The sequence below is a fragment of the Nicotiana tomentosiformis genome, chromosome 1, assembly GCF_000390325.3.
Source record: "Nicotiana tomentosiformis chromosome 1, ASM39032v3, whole genome shotgun sequence".
NCBI lineage: Eukaryota > Viridiplantae > Streptophyta > Magnoliopsida > Solanales > Solanaceae > Nicotiana > Nicotiana tomentosiformis.
In genome coordinates, this window is record NC_090812.1 from 123,630,020 (window position 1) to 123,655,203 (window position 25,184).

At 38.7% G+C, this 25,184-nt stretch overlaps 1 protein-coding gene across 1 annotated transcript; it reads right to left on the bottom strand.

Moving 5' to 3' along the window:
* Nucleotides 1–14,382: 14,382 nt before the first annotated feature.
* LOC138909131 (uncharacterized) lies at nt 14,383–15,963 on the bottom strand. The gene is made up of 3 exons (XM_070200287.1): nt 15,763–15,963; nt 15,386–15,513; nt 14,383–15,286 (listed from the first exon to the last, which is right to left on the bottom strand). Exons 1-3 carry the CDS (start codon nt 15,961–15,963, stop codon nt 14,383–14,385), a joined length of 1,233 nt encoding a protein of 410 aa, XP_070056388.1.
* Nucleotides 15,964–25,184: the final 9,221 nt, after the last annotated feature.

The window sequence follows — 25,184 nt, forward strand, 5'->3', positions numbered from 1 at the left end:
CAGTAGGTTGGGGTTTAAGTGATTCTCACAGATACGAGATTGTGTCCGCACAAGTGGAGCTGCAGATGTAGCTGTTTTGTCAGCAAATGCGAAAATGCTGAACAGAATAATAGTTCTAAGGATTTGGCCATTTTCTCATTATTTAGAGTTTTGGAGCTCGGTTGGAGGCAATATTCGGAGAGGATTTCACTATAATTGAAGGAGTAAGTAATACTTACTTGATTTTGGTGTTAGAGATTGGTTATCCATGTAAGCACCCTCCACTTCCAACCAAGAGGTTGTGAGTTCGAGTCACCCCAAGAGTAAGGTGGGGAGTTCTTGGAGGGAAGGATGCCGAGGGTCTATTGGAAACAGACTCTCTACCCCAGGGTAGGGGTAAGGTCTGCGTACACACTACCCTCCCCAGACCCCACTAGTGGGATTATACTGGGTTGTTGTTGTTGTTTGTTATTAGATTGGTTATCCATGTATTATTACACCTAGTTTATGTTAATTAAAGGTGCAAATTACTGGTTTTTGCCTATGGTTTTGGAGAGTGAAATTGATTATTTGAGGGTCGATTTGAGGTTAGTTTTGGATGAAACATACATATTTGGACTCTATCGGAATGGGTATTCGAGATTAGTGAGTTTTGTCGGGTTTCGAGGTACGGTCCAGAGTTAACTGTTTAGGTTGACTTTGCATATTTGAACCAAGATCTTAGCTTTATTATTTGGGGTTGTTTCCTATGGTTTTTGTTGGTGATATTGAGTTGCTTTGACTAGATTCGAGTCGCACGGAAGTCGATTCGTGTGGGAAGAGATTTTTAGAGTATTGATTCACGCTCTTTGAGGTAAGTAACATATCTAAACTTGGTTTGAGGGTAATTATCCTTGTGGGCTATGATACTTGAGATGTGCTGGGTAGACGCACGTGCTAGATGACGGGTGTGCGTGCATACACCAGGATATTCAAGATATGGGTAGACTTTAGGCTACTATAAGACTTGTTTGCTTTCATGCCTCGTTATATCCGTATTTTCTCTACTTGTATGATTATTTGAGCTAGAATTCGTGTTATAAATTATGTCTAGGCTATGTACTTATTTGTTTGAGACATGATAGGGATATTCTTGTTGTTTTGAGTTGTTTGCCTTAATTGTAGTCATAATTCTTCATCTGCATGTTATATCTCAGTCTCTTTACATTATCATATCACATGATGTTATTGCTTTCTATACGTGATGTTGGTTGGGATAAGCCCTATGTGATGTGAGCTATTGAGACTTGAGCGGTTGATGACTGATGTGGTCCATAGAGCTGTATTATGATGGTGAAGGGCACTTGTGCCACGCACCATGACTGTGCTGATTGTCAGCATACTTGATGACTTCACTGTGATGTTATTGCCTTGACATATATATTTGACATATAGGCCTAGAGGTGTATTTTTCTCATGCTAGATGGTAAATATATAAAACGTCTTATCTATTGTTGAAAGTTTGAAAAAATCACAGTTTTCTTGATAAACTAATGTTTTAGTGACTTCGGTGAAATATTTGGGCTTTGACTGTTACACTTGGAAAGCATGTCTAATTTTTCATAATTTTGAACGAGCTGAACATGATATCTTTTAAATTATTTACTTTTACTGTCATCATTAGTTCATGTATTGTAGTTGATTAATGGTGTTGGACACTCACTCGTCATTGTTTTCAGCTCGATGTTAGGTTTGTTATTTATTTATTACATGAGGTCGGTTGTACTCATACTACACTCTGCACTTTATGTACAGATCCTACTTCTGGGCATGGTGATTTCTAAAGTTCACACCGGTTCCAGCTTGTGGAGACTACAAGATAGCTACTATGTCGTTCGCAGACCTTGAAGTTCTGTTTGTTTATCTATGTTATTACTGTTCTATCATTCAGATAGTTTTCTATTGAGGATTGACTCTGTATTTTGAGATTCTGTAATGTTCATGTACTCGTTGACACCAAATCTTTGGGATGGTTGTAGTTGTGCTACTATTGCTATCTTCAGCTTTTTATGATATTACAAGTGTTGAGATTATTAAATCTGTTGTTTGAGTTTATTGTCATTGTCAAATTATTGGCTTGCCTAGCAAGCAGAGTTAGGCACCGTCACGACTCCGGTGGGAGTTTCGTTCGTGACATTCTTCCATAAGAGAAATAAAAATAAAAATGATCAAATTATTAAATGACTTCAATGATCAGAAGTTTGTTTCAGAGATTTATGCCTATATCATCTGATAACTGAAAATAATGTAAAATCCCATTAAGCGAATCAACTCATATTGTGTATAACTTTTTAAATTATTCGATATTCGAGGTCAGCTATGAAGAATATCCGTATTCATTTTTGATAGACTTGCTAGAAGAGGTATAACGTTTTATACAAAAATATTCTTCATCCTCAATACTCTCGAAATTTTTTATCAAGTACAGGATAATTGCATAATCCTGTCCCACCTAGGGCTGCTTATCGGGCGGATTGGGCGGTTAATTACTCTTAACGGTTTGGCTTAACGGTTATCGGCTTTTAAATATATTAATCCGCTAGCCACCCGATAAGATATCGGGCGGATTGGTATCGGTTGAACTCTTATCGGACGGTTTATCGGCCTAATTCAATCTATATTGCGTGCATTAATTGTTTGTTGACCGCCTAGCATACAAATTCAGAATAGGAAATTATACATTGATTCCAGACATACATGTCTGTTAACGCCTACATAAGAATGATGTAGTGTGTCATGTGGTGTAGAGTGAAAAAAGCAGAACACATTGTTGTCTACATTACATCCCAAAGCAGACTATGATATGATGTAATTAAGGAAAAAGTAGTTCTAATGGATATGCCACTGTAACTCTTACTAGCTATAACATGGATCATACAAGGATATCAAATTTCATTGAAATAACTATGTGATTGCATGGGTTTAGATGCAAAGGAACAATTTTAGTAGTTTAGCGCATTAAATATAATGGTATCTAAGCTTTTATTAATTTATTCATAGCACAAACAAAGCAAAATTACAATAAATTTGCGGTCTTTCCCTTTATTTCTTGTTCATTTCTCTTAGAAAGGTAACAATATATTAATAATTAACACAAGTGTTGGAGCCATACTTACAATTTTAAAAAGCAAAAATATGAGCTTGCTCTTCATACTAGGGCACTAAGATGGAGTGCTGGAAGCCTGGACGTCGACGGGATAGAGTACTGCGGGTGGCTGCTGGAGTGCTGGTTGAATTTCTACTGAAGTTGGTTGAATTATGGTCGAATAAAGAGAACCATAATTCTGCTGGTGGCTGCTGGTTGAAGTTTAGGCGTTAGGATTCTGATTATTTAGGAATTAGGCGTTAGAACTTAGAGATAGAGTACTGGAAGAAGTGGAAGGGTTTTTGATATTTAATATATATATATATATATATATATATATATATATATATATATATATATATATTCTTAACGGGTTAACGGATTATCCGTTAAGAAAATTGAATAATCCGCCCCCAAACCGATAAGCCGTTAATAAAAAAAATTTAATCTGTTCCCCGTCCGTTAAACCGTTAACCCGATACCAATAAGCCATTAAACTTCGATTTCGGTTCGATTTTCGGTTTCGATTCGATTTTGAACACCCCTAGTCCCACCTCTTCATTGTTTAAGTACAATTGAGCAGTCCATTATAGTGCCAAAACAATCTTGAAAATTAATTGCAAATCATATAAGGTAAGTTTTTTCTGCAATAATTTACCTACCATCTTGAAAAGGACAAGACCAAGTACACAAAAATAAGTTAATGTGTGTGAAGGTGAATAGGCCAGTGTCATGTGCTTGTTTCTTTCTCTCTAGAATATAGTACTGGGAACCATTTGATATTTTAAGACGAAATCAACCAGCAAACAAGTCTACGTCATCTGAATCATTAGCTGTTCATATGGAAATGAAGGACGCATTTCATGCCGAATATAGAATACCCCACGAGAAAAAGAGTTTTAGAATAGTGTGCTATTCTAGAAGATTATACTTAAAAGGAAATAATTTAATTAATTTATATTTGAAGTTTGTAATACACATTCTTACGTGTTACCTTATTCCCTTTTCGTCTTTTGGTCAAAGAATATGGAGAAATAGGTAACTTGAAAAATAATGCAAACAATTATAAAATATTACACTAAATGAAGTTAATACGGTAAACAAATGTTGCACTGACAATGACAATGTATATATATATATATATATATATATAGTTTCTACACATATGTAGAGTTAATGTTCAAAATATGTAGTTTCTTATACTAAAAGGGAGAAGTGGTCATTTTTTCCCTTATTACTAGTGGTGACAAATAGGATACGTCATTATGATCCGCTACATTAACTCTAATGTAGCATTGATATACTGATTATTCAATTTTTTTTATATATAATAATATTTTTGATAGTGGGATATTGTATATATAAGTATTGTATTTTTAATTCAACCGTCTCTTTAATTTCAATGTGTTTTTCTTCTTTTATATATATAAAAGAATGGATTTGTGTTGCATGATTGTGTACTTCCTTCGTACTTTAATTTTCTAATTAATACTTCCTCCGGTCCACTTTAAGTGATTTTTTTGGCTATTTTCACACATTAAGAAATTCAACTTTTAGCGTTAATTAACAATAAAATTGACATATTAACCTTAATTTGCTCATTGAAAATATAACAAACTATTCCTAGGCTCTTTACACCAATGACAACTTTAAAAAAAAGAAATTAATTCCTTGTTGGTATTTGAAAAAATCATATATTATGAAACAAAAAAAAAAAGCTAAAAAAACTGGAGAAAATATTATTTTCTATCGTGAAGTGTTGCCTTATCAGTAATATCTTTCCGTGGGGATGTGACAATTATGTTAGGGTCTATAGGATGTGTAGGTCGCTGAATTCGAGGAAAAAAATAAACTCATCGGCATGATATGGTTCTAAATTCTAATGGATAAGGAGGAACGAATTTGATCTATTCTCGAAATGTTCGCAAGTTTTGGTTGGTGATCGTATCGATGTTATTATGTTGAATATTAGGTTGTTCATTTGCTATTTGTATTGTGTATGCAGGAAAGTTTGAGCCATACATTGGTTAAAAAGCAACAGGTCCGCCCGTTTAAGGATTGATTAGTTGAAGGATCTATCAACCCGTACATAACGATTATGAAATCATCTTTTTGCATGTTACAGTTGTTAAATGAGCTTAATAAGTTTGCTTTTTTCATTTTAGTAAACAGGTTCCAGTTTATTATAAGGGTTATTGTTAATTCTCAAATTAATGACAACAGGGTCTTAGCGATATGTATTAATTAAGTTATTTTAAACTAGAGTTTGTTTTTAAAATATTTCTCCTAGTTTATTTTCATGCATCTTATTTATCTGGATGTTGCAGATGTTGTTGGATGTTTGAATGGCATTGGTGATATTGAAGATTTAGGTAGAGGCAAGATAAAGAAGAATATTAAAATTATGATGGATAAGTATATTGTGTTAAGGTCACATGTAATTATTCTAGCAATTTATTTGTTGAATCTGATGTACATTTGTTCCTTTTATTTTTTGTTATTATTTTATAGTGATAAAAAAAATTGATCACTTTGTGGAAACTTGGTGCAAAGTTTACGTTGAAATTGAAAATATTGGTTGCTGGTCTAATCATCATTATTGTGAATTCAACGGTTGTGAAGAGATACAAAGGTGAGTTATAAAACATCATATTTTTCAAATTTATTACGTATTATCTGATGTGCATCAAAATCATGAATAATGATATATATGTTCAATAGGTGAGATAAGCTTTTCGACTAGATATGTATCCAAAACATATGTGAACCCGACAATTTAACATGTTAATATTGTGCATGTGAGACATTGTTGTTTTGAAACAATATCAAGAACAAACTAAGAAAAACCGTTAGTTGTGATGGTAGGTGTCACGGGGCGATTTTTGTCGGCCCAAAGTTACACATGCGGCTGTCAAGTTGCGCACTTGACTCAGCCTTCCCAACACATGTTACATTTTGCATTTTCGTACGTTAAAATTTTGTCGTAAGTTGATCAACGTAAGCTCGGGAATGAGATTAATTTTAAGGATATATGTAATTATGTTATTTATAACAGGTGATAAGTAAGTGCCGTGAAGGTTAGAGGATAAACAAATCGAAGAAAATGAGTTTCGTTGAAGTTTGACAATTTGGGATAAAATACGGTACAAGCTATAATACCTCGTATTTATGGACTAGTATCATACAATGTACCACATGATCATGATAGTAAGATGTATAAAGTATGTTAAAAGTGATTAGTATTTTAAGTAAATTAGGATAGTACCTAATTATGTTGGTAAGGGATTAATTATTGATTTTAGCGGGAAGTTAACATATTAATTAGAAATTGATGGATAAGTGTTTGGTGAAAATATCACCCCCCCCCCCCCCACATGGCAGCAAGGAGTTATATTTGCTAAGACCAAATAGTGACTCTTTGGCTTACGTGGCTAGGTGGCATATTTAGGGAATTTTTGGCAAAGTAATCCACAAAGTGGGGCCAACAAACCACAATGATAAGAAATCTTCCTTCATCATTAAAGTGTGATGTTTATATTTTGCTAAGTAACGGATGGAGCCACAAAAGAATTTATACGAAACTACCTAATGCTATAGTAGCGTGAGTTGTAAATTCTGAGGGAGTACGGTACAATCTTTCCTAAGAATATCATACGGATTTTTTTCTACTTCGATCCGACGTTACGTGTTTTCTAACTTGTAACACTCTATTACAAGTCACTGTGTAATAACTTTATTACAAAGATTTTACAACTCGACTAACTCTAGCTAAGACACAAACACAAGGGTTTATGATTTACAAAGGGTTTCCTACACAATGCTTCTAAACAAGCTAAGCAGGAATAACAATTGAGAACTTTAACAAAGTTACAACTCAACTAAGGACATACAATCACTTGATATGGGAACTGGTCTGTAGCCGTATTTTTCTTTGTTCTTGATGCACTTGAGAATTGTTGACTGGAGGCTTAATCACTGTTGGAGTGCTTGAGTAAAATTCTCTAAGTGTTCAAGTGATGTTTTGTCTTTGGTTTAATATTAATATAACATTGATGGCATCACTTGAATGATGTAAGCAACTTTGATACAAGGTCCTTCCCAATGGAGGTAACTACTGCACTATGTTGTACTGTTGCATGTGCAGTCAGTCACTTTCCAGCTGTGGAGAGTTGACTTGGTACAATCACCAGGGGAACTGAAAACCATCTGTTCTCCTTGTTGATTCTTTAACTTCTGAGGTATTAACGAACATCTCCAGCTTAAGTCTGATTGTTTTTATGCGCTTGGAAATGTGGACCAATGTGGATGAGGTTCCTCATCTGGTTCTTGACATTAAGTTTGTTAGATCATCAAAACTTAAAACAAAGGTACTTATAACCTATCAATTTTCCCTTTTTTGATGATGACAAACTTATAATTGAAAAACTACGAAGAGCCACAAAAACCAGAAATAGGACGGCCATTTGGTTCCCCCTGAATCTATATTCCCCCTTAATCAATGCACACATCATTATTCAATTATGCAAAAGCTTCCCCCTTTTGGCATCATAAAAAGAAAAATACTAAGTAAGTAGCAAAAAGAAGTCTAGCGTGGTTAACTCATGTCACTTGTGTGCACACAAACATGATAGAAAACAGAGACAAAGAAATAATATCATGCACGGCAAAAGGGGAAAAGCTTCCATAAAATAATTTGGATTTTAGAAACGGGAGCAGATTCAATGTTACCATCCATTGTTCCAAAACAAAGACAAAAACAAGTACCAATAACAAAGAGGCATCATCAGAGAAATTCATAAGAGACGGACATTGGAAACTGGACACTGAAGGTGACACTGCTTAGGGGGCACTGGAGGAAGAGGGCTTCGAGGAGGGGGCAAGGGTTTTGAGGACAAGATCAATGCGAGCATTCGCGGACATTTGCTCATTGAGCAATCTTTCTTTCAGGTCCTCCACCTGTTTCCTGAGCTCAGCATTCTCCTGTGTCAGGCGAGCAACCTCTGAGTTGGGAGAACTACCGAAACTTGGTACCTCTTGTAGCTGACTGAGCTGACTCTCAAGAATCGCATTCCTTGACTTCAACTTTCGGATCTCCTTTGTGGCACTATTCTGAGCATTTATCAGTTGAGAGATGGTAGAGGTACTTCCAACTCCTCCGTCCTTGTCAATCCACTCACACTCCTCAAGAGTGGTCTTGGAGAAGGTTTGCTTTTTAGTGCCTACTTTGGCCTGTCCCAGAGGCACTTTGAAGAACTCAAAGAGCTTTGTGAGAAGAAACTCATAAGGTAGCCCATGGTTGTCATCCTTAAAGTCTGCCACTTTTTGTATATGCTCAATCATTATCCCAGGCAGATTGATGGTGGTAAAACCATCCAAGGCTTCCATAAGGACCAGGTCAGCTTTGGACGTAATAGATCTCCTCTCAGCGCGGGGAAGCAGCACTTTGTTAACCATCTCAAAAAGCAACTGATATACTAGAAGGAGTGCCTTCTTATGCACCCGTTCCCCCTGCTGGATTGCCTTGTCCTTGACAATGGCATTTCTGAAATTGGACGAGCAGGCACTCTGAACAGATGATAACCCCTCAGAAGGAACACCCAGAATTGACCCTAACACTGCAGAGTCCATCACTATGTCCACCCCATTTACCAACACACAGATGTGTTCATTTTCAACTGTCAAGAGGTCGGCATAAAAACTCCGCACCTCCTCCTTATATACTTTTGAAACATCATTTGTAAACAAATGAGTCCACTGTTGGAAATCACAAATCTCCACTAACTGTCTTATCCCAGAAAGCTCCACAATGTCAGGGGCAAATGTGCGGCCCCACAGCACCTTCTGATTTCTCAACTTCTCTTTCCTAGAACTCAGACACTTACCAACTTTTGGTTTGTTGGAGGAACCGGGGTTCCTCATCATCATCCACTTTTCTTTTCACTGACTTGCGAATAGACTTTCCCTTCTCCACTGACTTTTCATGCACATTTTTACCAGAATTTTCCACTTCTTCACCATTAGACTTTCCACCACTCTCTTTCACTGTCTTATCAACAGATTTCTCCACAAACTTCTCACTAGAAACAGCATCAGCACTCTTGGTTGGACTCTCAACACTGGTAGAAGTATTTCTTTTGGATTGAGAGAGAGAGTGCTTCTGCCTCGAGGGCTTGTGACTCAAGGAACTAGGTTCCTCTTCTGCTTCCTCATCTACATTAACAACAGGAATGACCTTTTCATGTACAGCTTTTCCATCCTTTACCAACTTTCTCCTTCTTTGACTCCTTTGACTTTTCTATAGAGCAGACTCAAGAGCCTCCCTTTTCTGCAACCGTGTAGTGGGTCGCTTAGGTGTTGGCTCTGGAGTTGCAACTGTCTTACTCCTAGCCCTGAAAAAAACTAGCAATCACCATATCATCCAAATCTTCTTCACTATCAGACCGCATCTCAGGCACCACCATGGACAGGGGTTCAGCATAGAAATGGGGAGAAGGAGCATGATCAATACTGACCTGGGGAGATGACCCCTGACCTGGATCCTCCGTGGAGGGATCAGGTCCATCATTAGGGACCCCAGTAGTATCATCCTGTGTCGAAGTTTCAAACAGCACAAGCTCTCTCCCATCTTTTATGGCCTGAGGCTCTTCCCTCTGAGGCTCAGACCCCTCTACACCTTCCTCAACAAAAACCCCTTCACCAGCTATAGAGAGCATATTTTTTATTGCCTCCTTTTCTTGTGGTTCCATGGAAATCTCAATAGAAGGAGAAGTGTTACCTGTAGACTCATGACCTGTCATGGTTGAGTCAGTATTGTCAGGACTAGCCTCTTGGTTTGCACTTGAGTTCTCTTCCATAGCGAGATTCGATGTTTCCTGATTTCCCACTTGGACCAGGTTACCCTGTTCACTATGTTTTACCGGCAAGACTGGAGGAGAGCTATTAGCCACAAACTTTTTTGGAGTTGAGATTTTGCGACTCCGATGAGAACCAGAACCTGAGTGGGTAGGTGAGGAGACTAAGTGTGGGGACACTCCACTCTAAGGTTTGGACTGGTGGTGGTATTTTTTGAGGAGTCTACTATTGGAGTTTCGACTGGTATGGACTCGATGGGGGGATTGTTGAGAGTATCGAAGTTTTCTTGATTCTCAGTCATGATGGAGATTACTGGAGAGATTAGTGGTTTAAGAAGAGATAGGGGAAGTGAAGATTTTGAAGTTTGATGTGAGGAGTTGTGACCTTGATAGATGCATTTATGAGAGATGAGGGACCGTTTAAGAAAAGGCGGCAGTTTTATTTTAGGAGTCGGGTCATTCAGTAACAGGTGAGACGTTTTGGTTCAAAAGACGCAAAGCAAAGAGACTGACACACTGATGATGTGGCATTATTTTTATCCATTCTAAATTGTGTATGAGAAGACAAAGAAGCTACTAACCTGTGTCAGGAGAACCAGGTTCCCTGACAGGTCTTGCAAATGGAAGCTTAACCCCTTTTACGAGCATGCACTGCATCAGCTACTCTGTAATCATCATGCGTTTCTACCTGTAACGGTATAGAAATGAGTTAGACTTTGCCAGAAAACACTTTTAGCTAATTTTACCTGTACATTTCTTTCATAACCAGTCATTGGGGAACCAGGTTCATTAGTTGGATTTTATCAACCCCAGTGCCAGGCGATTTCTTTCAAAATATTCTCTACTTAGGGCTTTGGTGAAGATGTCTTCAATCTGATCCTCAGTGTTGCAAAACTTCATACAGATGAGCCCTTTTTTCAACATTGTCGTTGAGGAAGTGATGACGTACATCAATGTGCTTGGTCCTCTTGTGTTGGACTGGATTTTTGGCCATGTTGAGTGCACTTGTATTGTCACACAAGAGAGGTACACAATCTGAGTACACTCCAAAGTCCTCCAACTGCTGCTTGATCCACAGCAATTGAGCACAACAAGAAGCAGTTGCTACATATTTTGCGTCAGCGGTTGGGAGTGCCATTGAGTTTTGCTTCCTTGTACCCCCATGAGATGAGACAAGAACCCAGAAAATGTGCCATTCCAGACGTGTTTTTCCTGTCCACTAGATATCCTGCATAATCATCATCAGCATACCCAATGAGATCAAAGTTGTCACCTGAGGAATAGTAGAGAACCATGTCATGTGTTCCTTTAAGATATCTCAATATTCTTTTAGCAGCCTTCAGGTGAGACTCCTTTGGATTTGATTGGAGCCTTGCACAGAGACCCACGCTGAACACAATGTCTGGTCTGCTTGTAGTGAGATACAGGAGTGATCCTATGATGCCTCTATGCATGGTATGATTTACAGGGAAACCAGGTTCATCCATGTCTAGATGCGTAGCTGTGGCAATGGGAGTGTCAATAACTTTAGATGCTTCCATGTCAAACCTTTTCAGTAGCTCCTTGATGTACTTCTGCTGACTTATTAATGTTCCCCTTTTAGATTGCTTCACTTGAAGTCCCAGGAAGAAATTTAATTCTCCCATCATACTCATCTCGAACTCGCTCCCCATGAGTTTTGCAAACTCTTCACAAAGAGAGTCAGTTGTGGCTCCAAAAATGATATCATTAACATATACTTGAACAATGAGCAGGTTCCTCCCTCGTTTCTTCAGAAAAAGAGTGTTGTCAATTTTTCCTCTGGTGAAGCCATTTTCTAGAAGGAACTTTGATAACCTTTCATACCAAGTCTGGGGAGCCTGCTTTAGTCCATACAATTCCTTGTCCTGCTTGAACACATGCTCAAGATGCTCATGACGCTCAAATCCAGGAGGCTACTTGACATAAACTTCTTCTTTTAGAAAACCATTCAAAAATGCACTTTTGACATCCATTTGGAACAATGTGAATTCCATATGAGATGCAAAGGCAATAAGAATTCTTATATTCGAGCAACTGGAGCAAATGTTTCATCATAATCAATACCTTCTTCCTAATTGTAGCCTTGAACTACAAGCCTTGCCTTGTTTCTTGTTGTATTTCCAAACTCATCAAGTTTGTTCCTGAATACCCACCTGGTCCCTATGATAGTTCAATCTGCGGGTCAAGGAACCAGGTGTCATACCTTGTTTCTTTCAAATTGATGAAGCTCCTCTTGCATGGCTATGATCCAGTCTGCATCCTTCAATGCTTCCATGATGTTTTTGGGCTCTATTTGGGAAAGAAAGGCTGAAAAGGAAAGTGAATTTCTGGCTTTTGATCTGATTTGAACACCTAAGTCAAGAGGGGTGATTATGTTGTCAAGAGGATGTGAGCTTTTTTGCTTCCAATTTGGTACCTGAATCTCATTTGTAGAAGACCCAGGTATATCTAACTGAGGTTCTTGGCCGCTTCTTACTTCAGCAAGTGGAGTACCTTAGACTGCATCAACAACTCTATTTTCAGCTTCAGTTGTTGTGATCGTGGGACCAGGTTCCTCTCCAATGGATGGAGATGTATTTGCATCATCTTCACTGGATTCCTTGACATGACTCATCATGTCTTTCTTTCCATTTGCCATGTCAATAACTTCACCTGGAACAGATAAAGGTTCTCCATCTTGGTCAACACGCCTGTCCTTCTCACAAGAGAGCTGAGAGTTATCAAAGATCACATGTATACTCTCTTCAACACATTGAGTCCTTTTGTTGTATACTTTATAAGCTTTGCTTTGGGATGAGTATCCCAGAAAGATTCCTTCATCACTTTTGGCATCGAATTTTCCAAGAGCTTCCTTTCCATTGTTGAGGACAAAATATTTACACCCAAAAAGTCCTTAGATGTGTCAGCTTGGGCTTCCTTCCATTCAGCAGTTCATATGGAATCTTGTTTAGAAGAGACCTGATCATGCACATGTTCACCAAGTAGCAAGCAGTATTGACAGCTTCTGCCCACAAATTCTTTGCGATCCCATTGTTAATCAACATTGTCCTTTCCATGTCTTCAAGAGTTCTATTCTTCCTCTCCACAACACCATTTTGTTGAGGTGTTCTTGGAGCTGAAAAATTGTGAGTGACACCATTTTCAGTACATAACTTATCAAATTTGGCATTGTCGAACTCTGTCCCATGATCAGACCTGATGCAAGCTACATTATTACCCATCTTCACTTGAATCCTTTTGATGAAGGCAACAAACACTTCAAAGGTTTCATCCTTGGTTCTGAGAAATAGAGTCCAGGTGAATCTGGAGTAATCGTCAACTATAACGAAGATATATTTCTTTCCTCCCCTGCTTTCCACCCTCATGGGTCCACATAGATCCATGTGAAGAAGATCAAGTGGCCTTGAGGTACTGACTTCCTTTTTGGGCTTGAATAAGGATCTGACTTACTTGCCTTTTACACATGCATCACACACTTAGTGATCCTTGAAACTTGACTTGGGCAGACCACGAACCAGGTCTTTCCTGACCAGTTTGTTCAGCAACGTGAAGCTTGCATGACCCAGCCTCCTATGCCATAATTCAACATCATTATCAACAATACTTAGACAGCTGAGATCACCATTCTGCAGAGACTCAAAATCAGCAACATAGATATTTTTGTATCTTTTTGCTACTAACACTACCTCACCAGTCACTAGGTTTGTGACTGTACACATTTTTTACACAAATTCCACCTTGTTTCCCTTGTCACAGATCTGGGAAACATTTAGCAAGTTGTACTTCAACCCGTTCACGTAGTACACATTTTCGATTGAGTGTGAGAGAGACTTTCCAATCCTTCTAACTCCCAGAATGTATCCTTTCTTGCCATTTCTAAAGGAATACACTCCCTCCTTGCAGGGCTTTAAGTGAAAGGAAATCATTTTTACTTCCAGTCATATGCTTTGAGAAGCCGTTATCTATGTACCATTGTAGGTTGCTCCTTTTCACTGGTCCCTGCACAATAAAATCAGGAGTTAGACTTAGGAACCCAAATGAGTTTGGGTCCCTTGTAATGAGGAAAGGGGTGAATGAGGGATCTTCTGGTCCAAGCAGGCATCATGCGTTTTTTATATGAGGGATCAAGTTCTCTACCAGTAGTTACTTTTTCAGTGAAAACTTTATTTTTCTGTTGTGACTAAAATCTGGCCTTACAGTTTTCTTTGAAGTGCCCAGTGTTGCCACAGTTAGTGCAAAGCCAATTATCAGGTACAGTAATGTACTTGCTATGAGGGTTGTAGTGAATCTTTTCCCTTTGGAACCCAATCCCCTGCCTGTTTCCCCCATTGTGGGTGTACATGGCAGTGATAGTATCAGAGTACCAGGTCCATTTGAGTGATTTTTCAAGGTCACTCTTCACTCTTCCTAGTTCTTCATGAAGTTGTTTTGTCTAGACTTCACTGAATTTAACTCACTTTCAAGCTTAATGTGTGCCTCACTTGCAACTTCCTTTCCCTTTTTAGAATTTTCAGGCCTACTCTCTATTTTAAGTTCCTCAATTGTTTCCTTCAAGTCCACTACCACCATTAATAGGTCATCTCTCTCATGCTCAATGTTAGCAACCCTCTCAGTTAAGACTTCTTTTTCTTTTCTCACACACTCAATGGTATCTTTTAGGTCTACCACAACGACCATTAGATTATCCCTTTCATATTCTATATTTGCAATTTTTTCATCTAAGGCATCTTTCTCTTTCTTCAAGTTCTCAATTATTTCTTTTAAATCGACTACAACGACTACTAGGTCATCTCTGGTTTGTTCTGCTTCTCCTAATTCCACAGTTAATGCATATTTATCATTTATAAGACTATGATAAGCATCAATTAACACATTTGCTAAAGACACTAGTTTTTTAGGAGAAAAAGATTTCAGATTTCTCTGAACATCTAGAAAATTTACCTCATCATCGTCGTCATCTTCATCATCATCAGACTGAGCCATCAAGGCAAAGATTGAGTCATACTCATTTGCTTCACTTTCTACTGCCATCATTGAACTATCACCATGATCATTTTCTTCTTCAGATTCACTGGAGGAGTCTCCCCATACAGTAAGATCTTGCTTTATAACGTTGTCAGCGGCATTCTTTCTCTTGAAGCATTTATCCATAACCAGATTCCTTTTGGATGCTTTGTTAAAGTTGTTTTTGTACTGATCTTGCTTTAGGAGAGGGTAATCCTTGATGAAGTGTCCTGGCTTGCCACATTTATGACAGGGGTCATAATTTTTTGGTTTGCTAGAACTGCCCCTTTTTGGAATGCCTCTATTCCTGCGAACCATTTTTTGGAATCTTCTTGTCAAGTAAGCCATGTCACTATCCTCACCACTTGAATCATTGTTGTATGTCTTGAGGACCAGGTTATTTTACCTTTTGGGCTCACTTCTTTCATTGTCATTCTTGTTCTTCATTTCATATGTTTTCATATTACCGACAAGCTCATCAATGGTTAGCTCTTGCAAGTCTTTTGCCTCTGTAATAGCGTTCACTTTGGTTTCCTAGGAGTTGGGCAGGACACTAAGTATTTTCCTGACAAATTTGTTTCTTGGAATTATTTCTCCAAGAGAGTGAAGCTCATTGATGATAGAGGTGACACGAGTGTGCATGTCTTGGATGGATTCATCATCTTTCATCCTGAAAAGCTCGTATTCAGTTGTAAGCATATTAATCCTTGATTGCTTCACCTGTGTTGTTCCTTCATGAGCTGTCTAAAGAGCCTCCCAGATTTCTTTTGCTGATTGGCATGCCGATATCCTGTTATATTCATCAGGACCAATGCCACAAATAAAAATTTTCTTTTCACGAAAATTCTTTTCTATGGCCTTTCGATCAGCATCATTGAATTCCTTCCTCGTCTTGGGAATGGCTACAGCTGGGTCGCCAAGATTCTTGGTAGGAACGAAGGGTCCATCGCAGATAATATCCCATAGCTTTGAATCTTCAGCCATGATCAAGTCATGTATCCTAGTCTTCCACCATCCATAATATTGGCCATTGAACCTTGGTGGTCTGTAAGTAGACTAGCCTTCTTTGAAGTTTCGCGGAGCAGCCATGAGGATCCTTTCTAGGTATTAACCTGATAGAAAGAACCTGCTCTGATACCAATTGATAGAATTTAAGGGACCACCAAACTATATAGAGAATCGGGTTCTTTATAAGTTCCCACGAAAATCACGCACACTGAAGTAAGTAAATGACAAAAGGAATTTTACGTGGAAAATTTCCGGCTCAACGGGATTAAAGACCACGACCTACCCTTATAGGATTTCAACTTCACTACTGAGCAACTTTCAGATTACAACCTATGTAACCTAGGAATTAATCTCTTAATCTCTCACTAACTTGTAACCCTCTATTACAAACCACTTTGTAATAACTCTATTAGAAAGATTTTACAACTCGACTAACTCTAGCCAAGACACAAACACAAGGGTTTATGATTTACAAAGGGTTTCCTATACAATGCTTCTAAACAAGCTAAGTAGGAATTACAATTGAGAACTTTAACAAAGTTACAACTCAACTAAGGACATACAATCACTTGATATAGGAACTGATCCGTAGCCGTATTGTTCTTTGTTCTTGATGCACTTGAGAATTGTTGACTGGAGGCTTAATCACTGTTGGAGTGCTTGAGTAAAATTCTCTAAGTGTTCAAGTGATGTTTTGTCTTTGGTTTAATGTTAATATAACATTGATGACATCACTTGAATGATGTAAGCAACTTTGGTACAAGGTCCTTCCCAATAGAGGTGACTGCTGCACTGTGTTGTACTGTTGCGTGTGCAGTCAGTCACTTTTCAGCTGTGGAGAGTTGACTTGGTACAATCACCAGGGGAACTGAAGACCATATGTTCCCCTTGCTGATTCTTTAACTTCTGAGGTACTGACGAACATCTCCAGCTTAAGTCTGGTTGTTTTCATGCGCTTGGGAATGTGGACCAATGTGGATCAGGTTCCTCATCTGGTTCTTGACATTAAGTTTGTTAGATCATCAAAACTTAAAACAAAGGTGTTTATAACCTATCACCTATGCATGATATGATATTTATACGCACATGCATGATATTATAAATATTTCAGGATTCACAATGTTATTTAGGCTTACAGGTTCCTTTACTCCACACTTCTTTTATGTCTTCTATGTACTGATTTTTATGCCTTACATACTCGGTATATTATTCGTACTGATACCCATATTTCCTGGGGCCTGCATTTCATGCCCGCAGGTGCAGGTAGACAGGATGACGGTCCCCCTTCTTAGGATCCTTGTTCAGCGAGAGTTGGTGTGCTCCATTTGATCTAGAGCTGCTTTTGGGTTTTGGTACGATACATTTGTATACATATATGGGTATGACGGGGCCCAGTCTCATCCTTTATATAGTTGTACACTATATTAGAGGTTTGTAGATAGTCATGTATAGTCGGATAGTATGTGTCCTTGTCGGATCGCCTTACAATATTCCGTATGTATATGTATATATGAATTTTGGGCACGTTTGCTCGCGTATGTTATTCACATAATTCAGTAGTTTACTGCTAGACATTATACATATCCTATACTTATTTCATGTTTTATCTTAGACGCATGCTTAGGGGTGTTAGACAGGTAGGCTCGGGCACTCGTCATGGCCTATCGATTTGGGTCGTGACAAAAGTTGTATCAGAGGAGTTCTGTCCTAGGTTTATCTATAGACCGTGTCTAGTAGAGTCTTGTTTATGAGTGTGTTGTGCACCACATTTATAAACAAGAGGCTACATGAAATATAGGATGTTATCTTTCCTTCTTATCTTAGATCGTGCGATATAATCATTCATTTTCCTAACGATATGTTATGTTTTCAGCAATGCCTCCAAAGGCTACGACCGCCCAGAAGGGCAAGTCCGTGGCTGATGAGACTACCAGTCGAGCGCCACGAGTTACTAGGGCTCGGGGAGAGTCTCGTAGTGAGATTTTATCTCAGGCTTCACATACCCCGGCCTCTCCAGAGGAGCTCCGAGGGGAACCAACTCTAGTGCATGCCCCTCTACACCCAGCTCCTCAGCTAGATGCACCAGGTCAGGAGATGAGAGATGTTATTCAGCTATTGACTCGATTAGTAGTCGCACAATCTCGGCGTCAGGAGGTAGGTATTGGTCATGCAGATAGGGCCATCAATACGAGGGTTCGTGATTTCATTAATTTGGACCCTCTGGTATTCACTGGAGCATATCCAAATGAGGACCCTCAGGTATTTATCGATATGATGTAGAAGACTTTGAGGGTAATGAAGGCCACTGCGACTGAGTCAGTTGAGCTAGCTTCCTATAAACTTCAGGATGTCGCAATTAATTGGTACGAGTCTTGGGAGTTGTCCATATGTGAGGATGCCCCTCCAGCATTATGGCAGAAGTTTACAGAGGCTTTTCTTCGTTATTATCTGCCACCAGAACTTAGACGGGCCAGAGTTGATAGGTTCTTGACCCTTCGGCAGGGTAATATGAGTGTTCGGAAGTACAGCATTCAGTTTGATTCTTTGGCTAGGTATGCTCCCACTATTGTAGATAGGGTGGAGGATCGGGTTCCCCGGTTCGTGATGGGGTTGGAGTCGCGCCTGCTTAACAAATGTATGTCGGTTTCACTTCAGCCAGGCATGGATATTTATCATATTCAGGTATACGCTCAGGGTGTAGAGGAGCGTAAGCAAAGGCAGAGGGCCGATCGTGAGCATGATAGGGGCCAGAGTAAGAGAGCGAGATCTTTGGGTCCTTCTGGTGAGTTTCGAGGTGGTCAGAGAAAACAATACCCGAGGTATCCAGCCCAGCCATCGGCTAGCGCATCCCATCAGTTTGTCGATAGGAGATTTGATCGTTCCACATATTTAGGGCCTAGTCAGAATTCCAGGGTCTCTAGTTCTCAGTATAGGGGTGGATGTGCTCAGTGTGGTAAGCAGCATGTCGGGCAGTGCCTTATGGGGTTGGGTGTTTGTTATACTTGTGGTTATCCAGGCCACGTTATGAGAGATTGTCCTATGAGAGGTGGTGCAAGCATAGTTCAGCCAACGGGATCTATAGCTGGTTCGTCATCATCAGTACGCCCCCTCGGCAAGGTTCACAAGCACCAATAGGTCGTGGTAGAGGCAGAGGTAGATCATCTAGCTCGAGCAGTCCTCAGAACCGCATTTATGCATTAGCAGGTCAACAGGATCAGGAGTCGTCACCTGATGTTGTTACAGGTATATTATCAGTCTCCTCATATGATGTATATGCATTGATTGATCCAGGCTCCACCTTATCGTATGTCACTCCGTTGGTTGCTAGTAAGTTTGGGATAGAACCTGAGTTAATTAAACCTTTTGAGCTATCCACACCTGTTGGGGATCCAGTGATAGCTAGACGAGTATATAGAGACTGTATAGTAGTAGTTCATAGTCGTTCTACAGTAGCAGACCTGATTGAGTTAGATATGGTAGAATTTGATGTTATAATGGTGGATTGGTTGGCTTCTTATTATGCTAACGTTGATTATAGATAAAAGATAGTTCAGTTCTAGTTTCCACGGATCCTGTTTTGGAGTGGAAAGGTAATACGGCATCGCCGAGAGGTAGGTTTATTTCTTATCTCAAGGAAATGAAGATGATCAGAAAGGGCTATATTTATCACTTAGTTCGGCTACAGGATGTGAAAGTAGAGTCACCAACCGTTCAATTTATTCCTATGGTTAATGAATTTCCCGATGAGCTTCTGGGTCTTCCGCCAGAGCGAGAAATTGAGTTTGCTATTGACATATTACCAGATACTCAACCAATATCTATTCCTCCCTATAGAATGGCACCTGTAGAGCTGAGAGAGTTGAAGGAACAACTAAGGGACTTACTTGAAAAAGGCTTTATCAGACCTAGTACATCACCATGGGAGCACCTGTGTTATTTGTGAGTAACAAAGATGGTTCCTTGTGGATATGTATTAATTATAGACAGTTGAATAAGGTGACGATCAAGAATAAGTATCCACTCCCGAGAATTGATGATCTATTTGATCAGTTGCAAGGTGCCAAGTGTTTCTCGAAGATAGACTTGAGGTTCACGTACCATCAGGTAAGGGTTAAGGAGAAAGATATTCCGAAGACAGCATTCTGAACCAGATACAGGCACTTTGAGTTTCGTGTTATGTCATTCGGTTTGACCAATACCCCAGTAGTATTCATAAACTTGATGAATCGTGTGTTCAGACCCTTTCTAAATATGTTCGTGATTGTATTTATCGATGATATATTGGTTTATTCCCATTCAGAGGCTGAGCATGAAGATCATTTGCGTACGGTGCTCAACATTCTACAAAAAGAGAAGTTGTACGCAAAACTCTCTAAATGTGAATTCTGGTTGAATTATGTTGCTTTCCTTGTGCATATTATTTCAGGTGAGGGTATCCGGGTTGATACCCAAATGATTAAGGCAGTGAAGACTTGGCCTAGACCCACGACACCAACGGAGGTTCGTAGCTTCCTCGATTTGGCAGGTTATTACAGGAGATTCGTAGAGGGATTTTCTTCTCTTTCAGCACCATTGACAAAGTTGACTCAGAAGGGAGCTAAGTTTCAATGGACTGATGCTTGCGAGTGGAGTTTCCAGGCATTGAAGGACAAATTAACTTCAGCACCGGTTCTAACACTCCTAGAGGGAACCGATGGTTATTCTATCTATTGTGATGCTTCAGGCGTTGGATTGGGTTGTGTACTTATGCAACATGGTAAGGTTGTAGCTTATGATTCTAGAAAACTAAGAAAGCACGAGAAGAATTACCCGACCCACAATTTAGAGTTAGCCGCGGTGATTCATGCACTAAAGATGTGGAGCCACTACTTGTATGGAATTCATGTTGATATATATACGGATCATAAGAGCCGTCAGTATATCTTCAAGCAAAAGAAATTGAATTTATGCCAAAGGAGATGGTTGGAGCTACTGAAAGACTATGACGTTGATATTTTATACCATCCGGGGAAGGCGAATGTAGTAGCCGACATCCCCAGCCATAGATCTATGGGTAGCCTGTCATATTTACAGCCAGAGAAGAGTGGGATAGCCTATGAGATTCATCAGCTAGCTAGTCTTGGAGTTCTATTACTAGACTCAGGTGATACCGGAGTTACTATTCAGGACACGGCAACATCCTCTTTAGTAACTTAAGTGAAGGAACGCCAATACGAGGATCCTGTGTTATCTCATTATAGGGATACAACCCCTCAGAAGGAAAAGGCACCATTTGAGATTATAGGAGATGGGGTCCACAGATATCGAGGACGATTATGTGTCCCTAATGTTGTAGGGTTGCACCGACAGGTTATGGGAGAGACTTACTATTCTCGTTATTCTATCCATCCAGGAGCAACAAAGATGTATCATGATATCAGGGAAATATATTGGTGGGACGGAATGAAAAAGGATATAGCGGAGTTTGTTTCCCAGTGCCCTAACAGCCAGCAAGTTAAGATTGAGCATCAAAAACCCGGTGGATTATTGCAGGCTATAGAGATTCTGACTTGGAAGTGGGAAGTAATTAATATGGATTTTATCATAGTCTTACCTCGTACCCAGCGTAAGTTCGATTCTATATAGGTGATTGTTGATAGACTTGCAAGATCAGCCCATTTTCTGCCTGTTAGGACTACGTATTCACCAAAGGATTATGCAAGGCTTTACATTAAGGAGATAGTACGACTTCATGGTATCCCTATATCTATTATCTCGGATAGAGGTGCTCAGTTTATAGCTAATTTCTGGAGATCCTTCCAAAGAGTATTGGGGACTCAGGTAAATCTTAGTACAACATTTCATCCCCATGCAGACGGACAGGCTGAGCGTACTATTCAGATACTTGAGGATATGTTACGGGCTTGTGTGATAGACTTCAAGGGTAACTGGGATGATCATCTTCACTTGTTGAGATCGCGTATAATAATAGGTATCATTCCAGTATTCAGATGGCTCCATATAAAGCTCTTTATGGACAGAAGTGTAGGTCACCTATCGGATGGTTCAATATTGGGGAAACTAAGTTAGTAGGACCAGAATTGGTACAACACACAATCGAGAAGATTAAGCTTATACAGGAAAGGCTATTAGCAGCTTAAATCCATTAGAAGTCTTATGCGGATAATCAACGACGAGACATGGAGTTTCAGGTTGACGACTGGGTATTCCTAAAGGTATCATCGATAAAAGGTGTTATGAGGTTAGGTAACAAAGAAAAACTTAGCCCTCGGTACATTGGACCATATAAGATCATACACAAGGTAGGCCAGGTAGCATATGAGTTAGACTTGCCTTCTGACTTGGAGTCTGTACATCCAGTCTTTCATGTGTCTATGCTCCGTAAGTGTAGCAGAGATCCTTCTAGAATAGCAGTTATCATATGAGAAAGCTCCCATTGCTATACTAGATAGAAAGGTTCGGAGATTGAGAACTAAGGACGTAGCTTCGGTTAAAGTACTTTGAAGAAACAAAAATGTGAAAGAAATGACTTGGGAAGCTAAAGAAGACAAGAAGTCTATGTATCCTCACTTGTTTCCTCTTCCAGAGGAGGATCACACTGAGACATCACAGCCTTAAGATGCGTGTATGGATTCTCATGTTAGTTATTGGCATTGGTCGTGTGAGGCCATTATTGCTATTGATGAATATGGCCTTGTATTAGTTGGTTTGTTGCGTGGTAGGTTGGTAGTAAGTAGTTTAGTTTATAGAAGAGACTCTGGCAAAATTTTCGCAAGTCTCTAAGAGTTAACATTCGAGGACGAATGTTTCTAGAGGGGGAAGGATGTTACATTTTGCATTTTCGTACGTTAAAGTTTCGTAGTAAGTTGATCAACATAAGATCGGGAATGAGAATAATTTTGAGGATATAGGTAATTATGTTATTTATAACAGGTGATAAGTAAGTGTCGTGAAGGTTAGAGGGAAAACAAATCGAAGAAAATGAGTTTCGTTGAAGTTTGACAATTTGGGATAAAATACGGTCCAAGCTATAATACCCCGTATTTATGGACTAGTGCCATACAATGTACCACATGACCATGATAGTAAGGTGTATAAAGTATGTTAAAAGTGATTAGTATTTTAAGTAAATTAGGATAGTACCTAATTATGTTAGTAATGGGTTAATTATAGATTTTAATGAGAAGTTAACATATTAAATAAAAATCGATGGATAAGTGTTTGGTGAAAACATCACCCCCACGTGGCAGCAAGGGATTATATTTGCTAACACCAAATAGTGACTCTTTTGGCTTATGTGGCTAAGTGGCATATTTAGGGGATTTTTGGCAAAGTAATCCACAAATATGGGGCCACAAACCACAATGATAAAAAATCTTCCTACATCATTAAAGTGTGATGTTTATGTTTTGCTAAGTAACGGATGGAGCCAAAAAAGAATTCATACGAAACTACATAATGCTATAGCAGCGTGAGTTACAAATTTTAAGGGAGTACGGTACAATCTTTTCCAAGAATATCATACGGATTTTTCCCTATTTCGATTCGTCGCTACGTGTTTTATCACAAAAGACGTGGGTTAGAGGGATTGTTAAGAGAATCAGCTCAGGTATGTTAAGTCTATCCCTTCTTTCCTTTTGGCATGATCCCTATGATACAAATGAAACGAGCAAACGCACAACTTTTATAAATGTCTCTATTTATAGAAGCACTAGGGTTGCCTATATTCTTGATTCCCCATGTGTCTTATTATTATATCTCTTGTTCATGGGTCTCAGAAAAATATGTAATTGATAAAATTTATCCGAAGGCATATTGAGTTTGTGACATTTCGAGAGATTTTATTGACTTACTTTTCATTGCATTCATTTATACATGTACATTAACCCATGACCAGATGGCATTATACACATACACATACATACACACACACATATACGCACACACACACACACACACACACACACACATACGCGCACACACACACACACACACACACACACATATATATATATATATATATATATATATATATATATATATATATATATATATATATATATATATATATATATATATGAGGAAAAGTTACGGCGTTATATACGAAGCACCACCTGATCAGTCGGTATACGTTGATGATTTCGCCCACTGAGGTCGAGATGATATAATGGGATGCCCTCAGAGGCTTGATGACATTATGTACGCATATACCACAATGATAAGAAATCTTCCTACATCATTAAAGTGTGATGTTTATGTTTTGCTAAGTAATGGATGGAGCCACAAAAGAATTCATACGAAACTACATAATGCTATAGCAGTGTGAATTGCAAATTCTAAGGGAGTACGGTACAAATTTTTTCAAGAATATCATACGAATTTTTCCTAACTTCGATCCGCCGTTACGTGTTTTATCGCAAAAGACGTGGGTTAGAGGGATTGTTTAGAGAATCGGCCCAGGTATGTTAAGGCTATCCCTTCTTTCCTTTTGGCATGATCCATATGATACAAATGAAACGAGCAAACGCACAACTTTCATAAATGCCTTTATTCATAGAAGCACTAGGGGTGCCTATGTTCTTGATTCCCCATGTGTCTTATTATTATATCTCCTGTTCATGGATCTCAGAAAAATATGTAATTGATAAAATTTATCCGAAGGCATATTGATTTTGTGACATTTCGAGAGATCTTATTGACTTACTTTTCATTGCATTCATTTATACATGTGCATTGACCCATGACCAAATGGCATTATATATATATATATATATATATATATATATATATATATATATATATATATATATATATATATATATATATATATATATTCCGCAGTAATTTATTACGACGATGTTATACCCTGTAATATTGTACATTGAATTTGTCATAAGATAATCGACGTAAGTTTGGGAATGAGATTATTTTAAGATTACAAGCATTATGCTATTTGAAACAAGTAATGAGTAAATTCGTGAAGGTGAGAGGGTAAGAAAATCGAAGAAAATGATTTTCATCGAAGTTTGACATTTTGGAATTGACTTACTTTTCATTGCATTCATTTATACATGTACATTGACCCATGACCAAATGGCATTATATACGCATATATATAGATCTTATTGACTTACTTTTCATTGCATTCATTTATACATGTACATTGACCCATGACCAAATAGCATTATATATATATA

Excerpts from the sequence above, each read along its gene's own strand:
- LOC138909131 (XM_070200287.1), bottom strand. The coding sequence starts at position 15,963 with ATGGCTGAAGATTCAAAGCTATGGGATATTATCTGCGATGGACCCTTC. Across the intron at positions 15,514-15,762 it reads ATGAATATAACAGGATATCG|GAAACCAAAGTGAACGCTAT; the intron begins GCATGCCAATCA and ends CCCAACTCCTAG. Across the intron at positions 15,287-15,385 it reads GAAAGAAGTGAGCCCAAAAG|GAATAGAGGCATTCCAAAAA; the intron begins GTAAAATAACCT and ends AATGGTTCGCAG.